Source organism: Pholis gunnellus (genome assembly GCF_910591455.1).
Source record: "Pholis gunnellus genome assembly, chromosome: 6".
Lineage (NCBI taxonomy): Eukaryota > Metazoa > Chordata > Actinopteri > Perciformes > Pholidae > Pholis > Pholis gunnellus.
In genome coordinates this window covers 27,694,465-27,709,702 of record NC_136532.1, presented here as the reverse complement: position 1 = coordinate 27,709,702, position 15,238 = coordinate 27,694,465, and the positions used below count along the sequence as shown (strand labels likewise).

The 15,238-nt window shown below is 40.8% G+C and overlaps 2 protein-coding genes across 5 annotated transcripts in view; one reads left to right on the top strand and one right to left on the bottom strand.

Annotated features, from left to right (window-relative positions):
- The window catches only part of mfsd14bb (major facilitator superfamily domain containing 14Bb), an 11,689-nt gene extending 5,643 nt beyond the window's left edge, over positions 1-6,046 (top strand). The window contains exons 5-12 of one of the 2 annotated variants that reach the window (XM_079161530.1): positions 347-461; positions 729-944; positions 1,102-1,215; positions 1,328-1,399; positions 1,724-1,836; positions 1,927-2,024; positions 2,113-2,255; positions 2,450-6,046. In XM_079161530.1, the coding sequence (XP_079017656.1) occupies positions 347-461; positions 729-944; positions 1,102-1,215; positions 1,328-1,399; positions 1,724-1,836; positions 1,927-2,024; positions 2,113-2,255; positions 2,450-2,665 (1,087 nt within the window). In that variant the 3' untranslated portion in view covers positions 2,666-6,046. Of the gene's footprint in view, positions 1-346; positions 462-728; positions 945-1,101; positions 1,216-1,327; positions 1,400-1,723; positions 1,837-1,926; positions 2,025-2,112; positions 2,256-2,446 lie in introns of both variants that reach the window. The other variant, XM_079161529.1, reaches the window with a different exon arrangement.
- Positions 6,047-6,285: 239 nt separating this feature from the next.
- Positions 6,286-11,607, bottom strand: lrrc2 (leucine rich repeat containing 2). 3 transcript variants are annotated; one of them, XM_079161532.1, is made up of 11 exons: positions 11,559-11,575; positions 11,177-11,297; positions 10,924-11,065; positions 10,395-10,510; positions 10,092-10,165; positions 9,864-10,020; positions 9,246-9,382; positions 9,009-9,154; positions 8,362-8,514; positions 7,184-7,350; positions 6,286-6,853 (listed from the first exon to the last, which is right to left on the bottom strand). In XM_079161532.1, the coding sequence occupies exons 3-11, from the start codon at positions 11,058-11,060 to the stop codon at positions 6,804-6,806; spliced, it is 1,137 nt and encodes a 378-aa protein (XP_079017658.1). In that variant the 5' UTR covers positions 11,061-11,065; positions 11,177-11,297; positions 11,559-11,575; the 3' UTR covers positions 6,286-6,803. The 3 variants fall into 3 exon arrangements, with proteins under 3 accessions (XP_079017658.1, XP_079017659.1, XP_079017657.1); XM_079161533.1 differs by lacking the exon at positions 11,177-11,297 and having other exon boundaries at positions 10,924-11,062; positions 11,559-11,607; XM_079161531.1 differs by lacking the exon at positions 11,177-11,297 and having other exon boundaries at positions 11,559-11,598.
- Positions 11,608-15,238: the final 3,631 nt, after the last annotated feature.

Genomic DNA, 15,238 nt, shown 5'->3' with positions numbered 1-15,238 from the left:
GGAACGTCGGTGAAGTTGGACTCTGTTCTAAAGGAATGTCGGTGAAGTTGGACTCTGTTCGAAAGGAACGTCGGTGAAGTCGGACTCTGTTCTAAAGGAACGTCGGTGAAGTTGGACTCTGTTCGAAAGGAACGTCGGTGAAGTCGGACTCTGTTCTAAAGGAACGTCGGTGAAGTTGGACTCTGTTCGAAAGGAACGTCGGTGAAGTCGGACTCTGTTCTAACGGAATGTCGGTGAAGTTGGACTCTGTTCTAAAGGAACCTGAACAACATGATCTGTTCACCATAATGATGATGATGTTTATACAGGAACCACGTCACATTCTCTGCTTCCTGTCTGTGTGCAGGTGGTACTTCGCTCTGATCTCCATCTCGGGGATCTTCGCCGTGACCTTCTCGGTGATCTTCGCCTACGTGGCCGACATCACGGAGGAGCACGAGAGGAGCACGGCCTACGGCCTGGTAACTACACTCCACTTTGTGGGTAAACAATGGAGCTCTGCAGAGCTGCTCCGTGGCGTTTCCCGTCGTTATGAACCGGAGTCAGCTTCTGGCCGATAAACGTGCTTTTCTGTCCCGCCGCTGGGTTTTAGTGTTCAGAGGGTTAAGACATGAAAAGTGTATAAATATATCACAGACTTCTTCAGAATCGGTGCCGTTCACATCATCGTCTCAAACTGTGGATGCTGATGATAACGTGTACCCCCCCCCCCCCCCCCCCCCCCCCAGGTCTCAGCGACCTTTGCAGCCAGCCTGGTGACGAGTCCGGCCATCGGTGCTTACCTGTCGGCTCAGTACGGCGACAGCCTGGTGGTCCTGGTGGCCACGGTGATCGCGGTGGCCGACATCGCCTTCGTGTTCTTCGTGGTGCCGGAGTCTCTGCCGGACAAGATGAGGACGTCCTGGGGCTTCCCCATCTCCTGGGAGCAGGCCGACCCGTTCAGCGTGAGTTCAGAGGTCATGGGGTAGCTTCAACCAGCCGAGCGCGTCACACAGCAGCTCATGTATATATGGATCAGTGATGTTTCTGATCTCGTGCTCATCTTAATTACTGCCTGATGGATGTGTTGATGTGTTGATGAGCTGCTTGTTGTGTGTTCAGTCTCTGCGTCGTGTGGGGAAAGACACCACAGTGCTGCTGATCTGCGTCACCGTGTTCCTGTCCTACCTACCTGAGGCCGGACAGTACTCCAGCTTCTTCCTCTACCTGAGACAGGTGAGAGAGACACACACACACACACACACACACACACACACACACACACACACACACACACACACACACACACACACGTTGGTAGTAATCACGTTGTCGTCGTGTGTTCCAGGTGATTGACTTTTCTCCTGCAGCCATCGCTGCCTTCATCGCCATGGTGGGCATCCTCTCCATCATCGCTCAGGTACACAAACAAACCGGCTGTTTCCTGTTCAACACGACAGAACATACGATGTTAAACCACAACATAGCAAATATACATTTCTCATGATCGGAGCAGAACGCAGGAAGTGAGTTCAGCCGGACTTCACAGGGACAGCAGTGAGTCTAGTCTAGAAGTAGAACTTGTATAAAGTACCTTTCCATATACAGTGTGATGTAAAAGACACTATATGTAGAATATGGTCTCCTGAAGCTGTTCTCTACAAACACACCAGACTCCATATGAACATGATGAATAGATTGTGTATGACTTGGTTCATCGTGTGTGTGTGTGTGTGTGTGTCAGACTCTGTTCCTCAGCGTCCTCATGAGGACCATAGGTAACAAGAACACGGTTCTTCTGGGTCTGGGCTTCCAGCTCTTCCAGCTGGCCTGGTACGGCTTCGGCTCTGAGCCCTGGTGAGTCCGCCCTCGTATAGAAGTTGTTGTTGTTGTACATTCACTGTTGGTAACAGATCATAGTCTGAGCTCCGTGTGTTTGTGTCTCAGGATGATGTGGGCAGCAGGAACAGTAGCAGCCATGTCCTCCATCACTTTCCCAGCAGTCTCTGCTCTGGTGTCACACTGCGCATCATCCGACCAGCAAGGTCGGTCGGTCCGTCGGTCTTCTGCAATAGTTTTTATTTTGATGCTTTTTGAAAGATTTCTGAAGTGTGTGTGTGTGTGTGTGTCCAGGTGTGGCCCAGGGGATGATCACAGGTATCCGAGGTCTCTGTAACGGTTTGGGTCCAGCTCTGTACGGCTTCATCTTCTTCCTCTTCAACGTGGAGCTGAACGACATGCAGCCGGTGGCAGGAAGACCTCCACAGAGAACAGAGGTACACACACACACACACACACACACACACACACACACACACACACACACACACACACACACACACACACACACACACACACACACACACACACACACACACACACACACACACACACACACACACACACACACACACACACACACACAGGTGTTTTTGAAAATAGAAGTCTAATCTCCGTCTGTGTGCAGAAGTCGATGATCCCCGGTCCTCCCTTCCTGTTCGGAGCGTGTGCCGTCCTATTCGCTCTCCTCGTCGCCATCTTCATCCCCGATCAGCACCGATTGGCCGACGTCAAGACCTGCAAGTCCGGCGCCTCCTCCTCCTCCGCTCAGGGCGCCGGCCCTCTGGCCACGCCCACCAGCGACGCGGAGGACATCGAGCCGCTCCTGCAGGACAGCAGCTTGTGACCGCACGGCCGGCCAATCGCATCGCAGCAGAGGCCGTGAGCACCGACCTCTAGCCCCGCCCACCTTCCACAATAAACCGGGTTTTTTTTAATTTGGCTTTTAATTTTTTTTTATTTCTTCAGATGAAAGATCGCGAGGCGGCAAACTCACTGACGCGCTTCAGCTCTTTGAATGATGTTTAATTATGGAACACATTAATGTTAAAGATCTGCTCCTACAAAGTGAAACCATTTCTATCAGTAATAGAACATCCTGCTCAGGTGTGTTTGGATGAATAACAATACCAACTATTTAATAACTTGAACTTAATAACATCCTCGTTGCTGTCACGATGTTCAGCTCTTTAAATCACAATTCTTTACTTTTTCTAAACATTTTTACACGTCGACGTTAGAATTCTGCTCAGTTTCAGATAAAGATGCGGCTCCACTAATGTTATTATTATTATATTATTATTATTTGACTGTTTGTGGCTGAAGGATTGTTTCTTATTTCATCCAAACATTTCAAAGAACTCAGAACGTCTCAATGTTCTCATGCAGAGAAATCTTCACTTTAATGTTTAACAAACATTTTCACTTTGTTCTGTTTTTTGCACAAAAAGAGGCTCAACTGACTAATTACATTTATTACTTTATTATATTTGAGGATTTTATTGTGAATGTAAATGAAATGTCATTCGTTACTATCGTTCACATCTGGAGTACTCGAGTACCTGAAGTACTCAGAAGTACAACGCACCGTACAAAACAAGCCGTCAGTCTGGTTGCCGCCTGAAGAGTGTGTGTTTTTCTCTCTGCTGCAAATAACGAGACACGTGGATATTTTCGGGTTACCACGACAACGACCCGGCGCTCACACTGAGCATGTGCGAGCCCCGAAACCGGCTGTGACGTCGTCGTCCTGCCGCGTGTTTCATATCGAGGCCGACGAACCGTAGACGTGTTCAGGAAGTGAAGTCTTTTAGGGGCGCTTGATACGAGCCGGGGGGGGGGCGGGGCATCTGATCAGTGTGCACGATTTAATATCCAATAATAATATCTATACATTCTACTTCCTGTTGGAGGGGAGCGGTTCTCACCGTTAAACGTCGTCCTTGTTCCCTCCCGGCTGCACCAATGGTGGCTAAAACAAGCGCCCGCCCCCCCACAGAGAGGCCTTAAAGAAGGAAACGCTGCTGGATCCTGCTCACTGATTGGTCGGTTGTCCTCCATCACGTCCTCGGGGCTCATTTATCTCACAGATCGTATTTCATATCAGATCTCTCGTCTCTTCTTCTGTTCACATACTTGAAGTCTGTCGGATTGTTTTAAAGCTCTGACATTAAAGAAAGTGCTCCTCCACTATCCCCACCCGCCTGCTGCTGCTCCAGTAGACTGAATCAAGCGCTCCTGAGTCGCTGGTGTAGTTTGTGACTCTGTTTGGAGAGTCAGAGCTTTTATTCACAACCAAAAGGTGCCATGTTTTTATTTCTCACACGTTTTTGAGGGGTGGAGCCTATTCCTCCCTCATCAGTACTGTATCAGTCTAAAGAACCCCAGTGCATGCTGGGAGCGGCTGTTTGCTTTTCTGTTCACATTCGTTTTTTCTTTCTTCCAGACAACATAAAAATAGTTTAAATGTGTTACATTTATTTTTTTAAAGTTCTACAAAAGCTTTGCACTATAAAGTAGCATTAAAAACCTGTCTCTGGTGGTGCGTTCAAAGACACACCGACATCTAAGAACCTGCTACATTTCCCTCTATGAAAATACGCTGATAAACATGTACATCTCTCTGAGCTACAGTATGTCCTTGAACGCACCAACATGGAGTCATTTAGCAGTTTTTTTCCCTCACATTCGTGACATAATTAAACGTTGAGCGATGGAACGGGAGCCGAAACCGCCGTTATCGTTATTAGGAGTTTGAACCGTTACTGATGTTCTGTCACTTTAAGACGCAGACGTCCTCCGTTATGTGCTGCATTCAGGTTACATCTATCGTGTGGGACATCCTGGTTTCTGACAGCGGGAGCTTACAGTCTCAGAGGAGACGTCACACAAGTTACCAAAACTATCAGTTTGTTGTTTTTACTTTTAGTGGCTGCCGCTTCTTGTTTTTTCTCCATGGTGCCCTGAATGCAGCATCGACCTCATGATGATGAAGATGAAGGTGTAGCTTCATCATGAAGCACAATCACTGATTACTGACTCGCGTCTGGAGAAATCCTTGAATTATTATCTTTAATGTAACCAAACGTGATGATGTCACACACGGACGGTATATTTTTCTACAGTCAAGAGTTGTGACTCCATATCCCAGAATGCACCAGTGTTAACAAGCATTCCTGTTTTGTTCAGCTCCTCTGGTCTTTATTATGTCGCTGCTGCGTTCATGTCCCGTTGGAAAGTTCATCACTCCTCCAGACGTGTGAGGTTTCCTACGTTTTTAGAAACCAGAGAAGAAGAATTCAAACGATGCGTTCACAGGCTGTCGACGTTTTTTAAACTTAAAAATAGAGAATAAACGGAGACTTCCTCATGAATGTCCTTTAATAATCATGCTTATTTAATAATTATATCAAAAATATTAGACATCTATTAAACATTTACAGGATTTAAGAGTCTTTTTTTTATTTGAACTATTATTGAGTTGTACAATTTAAATATTTAACTTTAAAGCTTTTTGTAAAATAAATAAATCCAAATTGTTTATAATTGAAATGAATCTGAACTTTTCTGGATTATTTTATTGGTAGAAAATATATTTGATATTTCTCAGATATTTTCTGGTTCCAAACGTTGGGATTTAATTTGTCTTTATTAAACATTAAACTGAATCTTTTGTTTCTTTTACGGGTTTATTTGATCTTCATGTTTGATTCAGACGAAGTTCTCTGAACCTCGTTTTATATTTTGTTATTCTCTGATGTTAGAATGAAAGTTGATTCGTTGAGCCTCAGTTCTTCTTCTCTTGGATTAAAAGTGTTTTTCGTTGATGTAAACATGGAGGAGCTCAACTTTCCGACGGGCCTTTAAGTGACAACATGGCCGCCGGTTCAAACACACAGATGAAGGTTTTTGAACGACTTTTTGTTACTGAACACAGAAAATGTTCATTTTAGAAAATGATGATTATTAGAACAGAAACGTATGCAGTCAAACATTCCTCCTCCTCCTCCTCCTCCTCCTCCTCCTCCTCCTCCTCCTCCTCCTCCTCCTCCTCCTGCAGCAGGACTTTATGTGACGGCTGCTCTGTATTTCTGAACGTGCCTCTAATCATTCTTCATGTTTTTATAGAGAAGCAGAAAGACGCAGAATGACGTCTTTGTTGTATTTGCTTTCTTTTATCTGATTAAGAACATCATTTTGAATAATATCTATAATAATAATAAGTATAATGATGATAATAAAGAGAAATGTATGAAATTTGAAACCTGGACGTATTTGTTTTTATTTGAGTTTATTCTTTATTTTGTTTTTATTGATGAATCAGTTTGTTTACATTAGAAAATAACTTTTTTTAAATAGAATGATGCATTTTGGGAGATATTTTTTTATATGCTTGAATATTTGTTTCTTTGAAAATCAGACAAAAACATCCTCACAACCGTTTATTAATATTTAAAAACACGTCGGAGTAATAACAGAATAATTCAACACACTTGAAATTGCCAAAAATAAAATCTCTGAATTTATACATTTTATTGCAGAAATTAATCAAAACCGATGAGATATTTATTTTCAAATGAATGAAAGTAGTTCATTAACAGGAGATCTTATAAATAATAAACCTGTTAATAATGTTAATTCATATTTATTATTTCCGTTTTGTTCAGTCTCGTTTTATCCGTTTGGTCACTTTTACAACTTCAACCATTAAAACCAGTTTCTGTGAGACGTTCAAAGACCAACATTTAAAACCGTAAATACTTCAAATGTTGGAAATCTGGTTTTGGAATGAAACGTTTTAGTTTTTTCTAAAAAAAAAGGAGAAAAAAAAAAAAAGAATCTCAGTCACAGAAACCCAAAAAACAAACCGTCTAAAGTGCTGCGTCTACAGTTTACACACACCAGTCAAACATGTGTTTCTGTTTGATTCTAGTTCTAGTCGTCCTTCCTCCTCCTCTTCCTCACATCCTTCATCCTCCTCTTCCTCACAGCAGGCAGGAGATGGACACCTTGGTGGTGGAGTCGGGGATGGTGTCTGGTGAGGGACAAACACATTTTTTATTACAAAATATAATATAATATACTTTCCTAATATGGCGCTCTAATATATAAATATACATACAAATAATGTAAATTGTGGAATATAGCTAAATACATTTTAATAATTCAGTAATTATTGTCACTTTAAATAAATTGTAAAAATAATTTTGTCTGAACATAAATATTACAATTAATATTAATTAAATATTTAATTAATATTAAATATTAGTTCATATTAGTTAAAATGTAAATATTACATTTTACATATTTTTGTTATTTTTGTCTCAATAATACAAGAAATAAATATAAAGTATAATGTTCTCACCTCGGTCCTTCAGAGAGCTGATGTACGCCTCGATGAACTCCTTCTCTCTGCTGTCCTTCTTCACCTCCTCCTCTTCCTCCTCTCTCTGCTCTCTCCACCTCTTCCTCTTGTTCTTCTCCTCTTCCTCCTTCTTCTCTGCACTCGCTCGGTCGCACAGTCGAATAAACCTGCCGGAGGAACAGAAGAGGCCATGACACCCGAGACAGCCTGTGTGGGTTGTGTACTTGATGTCTGTGGTTTGTGTACTTGATGTCTGTGGTTTGTGTACTTGATGTCTGTGGTTTGTGTACTTGATGTCTGTGTGTTGTGTACTTGATGTCTGTGTGGTTTGTGTACTTGATGTCTGTGTGTTGTGTACTTGATGTCCGTGTGTTGTGTGTACTTGATGTCTGTGTGTTGTGTGTACTTGATGTCTGTGGTTTGTGTACTTGATGTCCGTGTGTTGTGTGTACTTGATGTCTGTGTGTTGTGTGTACTTGATGTCCGTGTGTTGTGTGTACTTGATGTCCGTGTGTTGTGTGTACTTGATGTCTGTGGTTTGTGTACTTGATGTCCGTGTGTTGTGTGTACTTGATGTCTGTGGTTTGTGTACTTGATGTCCGTGTGTTGTGTGTACTTGATGTCCGTGTGTTGTGTGTACTTGATGTCTGTGTGGTTTGTGTACTTGATGTCAGTGTGTTGTGTGTACTTGATGTCTGTGTGGTTTGTGTACTTGATGTCCGTGTGGTTTGTGTACTTGATGTCTGTGTGGTTTGTGTACTTGATGTCTGTGTGGTTTGTGTACTTGATGTCTGTGTGGTTTGTGTACTTGATGTCCGTGTGTTGTGTGTACTTGATGTCCGTGTGTTGTGTGTACTTGATGTCGGTGTGGTTTGTGTACTTGATGTCTGTGTGGTTTGTGTACTTGATGTCCGTGTGTTGTGTGTACTTGATGTCTGTGTGGTTTGTGTACTTGATGTCTGTGTGGTTCGTGTACTTGATGTCCGTGTGTTGTGTGTACTTGATGTCGGTGTGGTTTGTGTACTTGATGTCTGTGTGTTGTGTGTACTTGATGTCTGTGTGGTTTGTGTACTTGATGTCGGTGTGTTGTGTGTACTTGATGGCCGTGTGTTGTGTGTACTTGATGCCTGTGTGGTTTGTGTACTTGATGTCCGTGTGGTTGTGTTGGATTTGCGTACTTGATGTCGGGGTTTCTACAAAGTTTGGTCGGGCAGCAGTTGAGCGTGTCCCCGTTGACGACGATCATCTTGAGCGTAGAGATTTTGCCGAGACAGTGAGGCAGGTAGGACAGATTGTTCTTATGGAGGAACAAGGTGACCAGCTGCTCCAACCTGCAGACGCACACACACACACACACACATACACACACACACACAGAACTTTATATTTATCCATACACAGTATTGTGTTGTCATTTGAGTGGAACTTTCTTTTTGCAATATGCAAAACAAAAAATATAAGAGGACACATTTCAACACTTCTTCTTTTTCTGTCTTAGAGTGAGATGTTATGGATGATTAGCCTAGCTTAGCATAAAGACCGGAAGCCTATTTCCTCACTTGTGACCTTATATAAATGTTATATATATATATAAATGTTCATGCTGCATATTTAATGATGAACTGGACTTGTTATTGACTTTGTCTTGACGGACTTTAAGAACAACTCGTTTTTCTGTTTGTGGCCTTTTTAGAGATTTAAGAACTGAGAGAAAACGACTGTAAACATTTTAACCACAGAGACGTTTCCAGCGGTCGTCCAGGACATCAGACCGCTGTTGCTCAGAGTAATCAGATTACAGGTAGGTGATGATGTCATCGGTCACCTGTCCATGTCCTGCGGCAGGTCGGTCAGATCATTGTTGCTCAGGTCCAGCAGCTGCAGGCCGCTCATCCTCAGAGCACAGATGGGGATCGACATGAAGCGGTTCTCTGCCACGTCCAGGTGAACCAGCTGCTTCAGGCTGCTCAGCTGACAGTGACATCATCATCAGCACAATGACATCATCAGTTATTTACTGAAACTACCACAGGGTGGATCATCGCATCCTCTCTGCTCTTACCTCAAACGGCAGGTCGGACAGGTTGCGGTTTCCCGTGAGCTCGAGTCTCTTCAGGTTCTCACAGTTTCCGAGTTCTGGAGGAACTTTGGACAAACGGTTGTAGCTGACGTTCAATTCCCTCAAACCCGTCAGTTTACCTGAAGACAGAAGAGGCTGGTCGGTACTTTAAAAACACTCTGCTTGGCTTTTCACAAATTATTGTAAGAGGCGGAGCTAAAACACATCCTCACTGATCTCAGGGGGGCAGCTCTGCAACGGTGTCTGTGTGGGTTGTGTACTTGATGTCTGTGTACTTTGTGTACTTGACGTCTGTGTGGGTTGTGTACTTGATGTTTGTGTGGGTTGTGTACTTGATGTCTGTGTGGGTTGTGTACTTGATGTCTGTGTGGGTTGTGTACTTGATGTCTGTGTACTTTGCGTACTTGATGTCGGTGTACTTTGTGTACTTGATGTCTGTGTACTTTGTGTACTTGATGTCGGTGTACTTTGTGTACTTGATGTCTGTGTACTTTGTGTACTTGACGTCTGTGTACTTTGTGTACTTGATGTCGGCGTACTTTGTGTACTTGACGTCTGTGTACTTTGTGTACTTGATGTCGGCGTACTATGTGTACTCACCGATCTCCGGGGGCAGCTCTGCGATGGTGTTCTTGGGGATCTCCAGCACGGTGAGCTGGGTGAACAGAGCGAGGTACTCGGGCAGCCGGCTGATCTTCGTCCCGCTGACGTGCCACTGCCTCAGGTAGGTCATCCAGCGCAGCTCTCTGGGGAAGTCCTGCAACCACAGTCACTCATCAGCAGGTATCTCCTTCACATGAACGTTAGCATGCTGAACCAGCAGCTCACCGTCCACTGATCTCCATCCAGCTGGAAGATCAGTTTGCTCTCTTCTGGATCTTTCTGATCCTGCTGCTCTTCTTCTGATAAACAACAACAACAACAACAACAACAACATGAACAGATACACAGCAACATGATCAGCAATATACCTAGGTAGTATTTATCTGTGTGCGGCATTAGTTACCTGTAGTATTTACCTGTGTACAGCAGTATTTACCTGTAGTATTTACCTGTGTGCAGCAGTATTTACCTGTAGTATTTACCTGTGTGCAGCAGTATTTACCTGTAGTATTTACCTGTAGTATTTACCTGTGTTCACCTGTACACCAGTCAGTGTAGATCTCTCCAGGTAACGATGCAGAAGGTTCAGTTCTTCTGTCTTCAGTGTTTTACAGTAGATACGATACTGCCACTGCTGGTCGATCCTCCACACAGGCAGACAGACAGACAGTCAGACAGACAGACAGACAGACAGACAGACAGACAGACAGACGTGTTAATGAATACTCTGCAGCTTCATGTTAACTTCAGATCAGATTTCAGACAGACTGGCTGTTCGTTCTTTGACTTCGTGACCTTTGTGTCACTGTTGACCTGCAGCCCTGATGTTTGGATATAAATAAATGAGTTATGTGTGTTCATGTTACTGAGATCATCTGTGACCTCACAGGTCAAGAGGAACCACGTTACACACAGACAGAAACATTTCCAGTTCCAGTAACACTGTTGACGTGAAGTTTAGTTCTTCTAATGTGCTCTGTTCAACATTCCTCAGTTATAACACTAGTTCCTAGTACACGTATATTCACAGTACAGCGTGTAATAACAGAGTAATTACTTTGGGAGGGCGCTCTGCTCGACCCTCTCCTGCTCCTTCCTCTGTTTCTGTCTGTGTTTCTTCACTCGGACCTCCCACATGTCTCTGATCAGAGACAAGTCGCTGACCGGGACGTCCAGCTTCCTGCCGAGACCCATCGCTGCTGGAGAGAGGAAGAGGAGGAGCAGACCTTCATCTCAAGACCAGAGACACAATCTGATTTTACAAAATCAGTAATGTATATTTATACTTTATTTTGAAGCTGAATATGTACCTCTGAGATGTAGTACAGTAAAAAGTACAACGTAGTGGAGGAGACGTAGTACTCAAAGTACAGTACTTTTGTCTATTCTACGGTTGTTTTCTTGTGTGAAGCACTTTGTGACGTTCTGCATCTTCAGACATGTATTCATGATCCCCAGAGGAAGAACCACTCCTCCTGTTTAGCATGTTAGCATGCTGGGATGCTAACATGCTAAACAGGAGGACAGTAAAGAGACGAAGGAGAAGGAATGAGTTTCATGTGTTCACTTTAAGATGGAGACGTCCTGTTTATCATCAAGAGTCCACTTTGATTTATCATCATGTAAATAATAATAATAATAATAATATAATAAACGACTTCCAGCTGTGATTCAAACAAAGTGTTTTCTTACCTGTGAGTCCCTGTTAACGTCCTAACGCCCTCTCACCAGCTTGTTTACTGAGATCTGACTCCGTGTGTGTGTGTGTGTGTGTGTGTGTGTGTGTGTGTGTGTGTGTGTGTGTGCGTGTGTGACACAGCATGCTATTTTTAGCAGCTGAGCTGTGACCCCTGCTGTGTGTCACATGACGCTGCTGCCTCACATTCATCTGGATCAATGATCATCTTTTTGGAGTAAAAACAGGAAACTTCATTTCTTCAGCTTCACATTAAGAGTTCCTGGAAGAAGTTTTACTGCAGTACAAGTAGTACTACCACCCTGAATACTCTATACAGTAAAAGTGCTTTGTTCACAATGTTACACAAGTGAAAGTACAAAAGTATCGGCATCAAAATAAAAAGTTTAAAAGTACTCATAATGCAGAATACTATATATAATATTATTGTATTTATTTATTGATGCATCCATGTGTTCTTCATTTTAATGACTTTATATACTGCTGGTAGTTTTGTTTATTATGTAACATCATCATTTATTAGTTTTAATCATCAAATCTGTGAAGTATTCAGATAAACGTGAAGCAGTAAAAAGATATTTACCTCTGAGATGTACGCAGTGGAGTACAAGTATGAAGTAGGAAATGGAAATATTTTAGTAAAAAGTACTGGTACCTACTAGTACATTGTACAATAAAAGTACGTGTCAGTTGTTTGCGTTAGTTTTACATTTGTTTGTTTTTTTGTTTAGTCTATTTCCTGTTTTATTTTTAAACTCGCTGCTCGTGTGTCATGTTTGGTGGTACTTCCTGTTTTCTCGAGTTTTCCACCTTTTTGATTAAAAGAAATACTCTGTTACGGTAAATGTACTAATACCATACTCTAAAATACTCCACATAGTACAAATACACTGTAATTAATATTATTACTAATACATTAACCTCATTAATATCATTACATCTGGAACCTATGGAAGCCCATTCCTGCCAGCAAAAAAAAAAGAAATCCACCCAAAAAAAAAAAAGAAAGATTATGATGGTTTTTTTTTTTAATTTTATTTTATTTAACCGGAAAAAAGTAAAAAAAAAAAAAAAAGATCATGATGTTTTTTTTTCTTCTTTTTTTTTTCTTTAACCGGAAAAAAGTAAAAAAATAATTTAAAAAAAATAGAGATTAGAAGTGCGCATGCGCTTCAGTGACGATCTCCTCACAGGTCCCTTCGAGAGTTAAAATATATTATTGTCAAAGCTACATTAACAGCAATCTTGTAATATGTTTAGCTGCAACAGTGGACTGACTAAAAGACTTTATAATGATATATAACATCTAACATTTACAAAAGTCACCAGTAATAGTTACCTTGTGTAGAATTGCATGTTGTTTTCATGGAAAGACTGGCGAGGGGATGAAGGGACCTGTGAGGAGATTGTCACTGAAGCGCATGCGCACTTCTAATCTCTATTTGACTTTTTTTGACTTTTTTCCGGTTAAATAAAATAAAATAAAAAAAACAAAACATCATGACCTTTTTTTTTTTTCTTTTTTCCGGTTAAATAAAATAAAATAAAAATAAAAAAAACATCATGATCTTTTTTTTTTTTCTTTTTTCCGGTTAAATAAAATAAAATAAAAAAAACAAAACATCATGATCTTTTTTTTTTTTTTTTTTTTTTACTTTTTTCCAGTTAAATAAAATAAAATAAAAAAACATCATAACCTTTTTTTCTTTTCTTTTTTTGGGTGGATTTCTTTTTTTTTTGCTGGCAGTAATGGGCTTCCATAGAAACCAGCAGGGGGACACAAATGATCTGTTGTTTAATGACGCTCAGGATGAAAATTAAATGAAAAATCGATCAGGATCATTGTTCTCGTGGACAAACGAGTTAAACTCGTGACAAAGCGACGGGCAGAGGAAGTGACGTAGCATTAAACGTGGAGGAAGACGGTTCATGGTGGACAGGAAGCGTTGTTGTTAATCTAAGGGAGGGGTTAACTTTAAAAGATTGTCCTAAAAGGCCACCATACAGATGAATTAACCCTTTAAATGTAGGAAACAACACAAGTGTTAAAAGTGTTAAAAACCTGAAAACAGTTTTTTTTTTTTACTTTTTCATAAATTCACAGATAACAGTTCAGATGATTTAACGATTTAAAAAAACTGGTTTAATATTTCTTTCGTTTTTAATGTCACATGAAGTATTTGTACATCGAAACAGCTGTTTGTGTTTCATCTATAAATATCCGTCTGTGTGACGTTTACAGTCAACACAATGTAAAGATATTCACAGCACGTGTGTTCAGCTTCTTTAAATACATGAACTCACACTGATGGTATGTTTGGCTCTGCACTGCAGTAGTAGTACAGTACAAATACACTGTTACTAACAGTACTACTACAGTACTACAAGCAGTAGTATCAGTAGGAGGAAGAGTACTAACCGTTTACTGACAGTTTAATAACAGTTAACTAACAGTTTACTAACAGTTTAGTTAACAGTTTAAGTAAACTAGTTAACTGTTAACTGTTAGTTAACAGTAAACTGTTAGTTAACTAGTTAACTGTTAGTTAACAGTTAACTAACAGTTTACTGTTATTCCTTGTCATATTGATTTTATTTGGAAATTGTTTCCTGAGTATTACGTATTAAAGTATTACGATCCTTTACTACAATAAATGTACTAATACCACACTGTAAAAAATACTCTATTAATATTATTCCATTAACATTATTAATTTTATCACATCTGGAACCAGCTGCTATTTTTTTGCAGAAAAAAAATACTTTTTGTGACAACCATTGAAAATGATTTATATACATTTTCTCTCAATCATTATATTAATGAACTAATTGATTATTAAACTGATTGATTCCTGTGGTAATTGATTAATGGTCTAACTGTTAGGAGCTGTCAGGAGCTCTTTAGATGATTTTTGTGTAAAAGTATGAATTTGTAAATGTGGTGAAGTAGAAAGTTGTATGAAAATAAAAGACTCAAGTAAAGTACAAGTACAGTCCTGTAAAAGTACTCCGTTAGTGATGTACAGCAGTTTTATTGAGATCAGAGTTACAACATAAACACTTTGTACTCTTCATTCATACACTTCCTTCTTTTATCATTAAGAACTTTAATCTGTATATTATTATTAACACTACAACAGGAAGTCTGATCCCGATCCTGATCCTGATCCCGATCCTGATCCTGATCCTGATCCTGATCCCTGTACTTCCATCCAGATCCACCAGAGGTCTCTTCAACCTCAGTGTGAAGGAGAACATCACAGCTTCTGTTTGTCTCTTCAGTGTTGATTCAGTACAACTTTGAGGTACTTGTACTTGAGTGTTTCCATTTTCTGCTACTTCTACTTCACTACATTTAATTATTTAGATTTTATACACGAAACATGTGATCAACTTATTAAATGTGATGCATTGTTGTATGCTGACTTTTAGTTTTTAAATGACTCAGGTTGGTGTTTCCCGTGAGGTCATTATGTATTTATTTCTTTATTAACAGCAGAGACCTTAAAAATGAAAACATGTATGTTGTTGCATAATAACGTATGTGAGAGTATTACTATGTTGTGTGCATAACATTATTTTCTGAGCTCCAGAGTCTCTTTAGAAAACCTCTCATGTTACTGCAGCAGGTCTGACAGTCTGACCCTCTCAGTCCTGGTCCTGGTTCTCCTGTGCC

What these genes read in the sequence shown, in the direction of transcription:
- lrrc2 (XM_079161533.1), bottom strand. Translation starts at nt 11,060, where the DNA reads ATGGGTCTCGGCAGGAAGCTGGACGTCCCGGTCAGCGACTTGTCTCTG. An exon ending in TGGTGTACAGGTGAACACAG is followed by an intron (nt 10,166 to 10,394) that starts GTAAATACTACA and finishes GTTGTTTATCAG; the next exon opens with AAGAAGAGCAGCAGGATCAG. An exon ending in TGTCCGACCTGCCGTTTGAG is followed by an intron (nt 9,155 to 9,245) that starts GTAAGAGCAGAG and finishes TGTCACTGTCAG; the next exon opens with CTGAGCAGCCTGAAGCAGCT.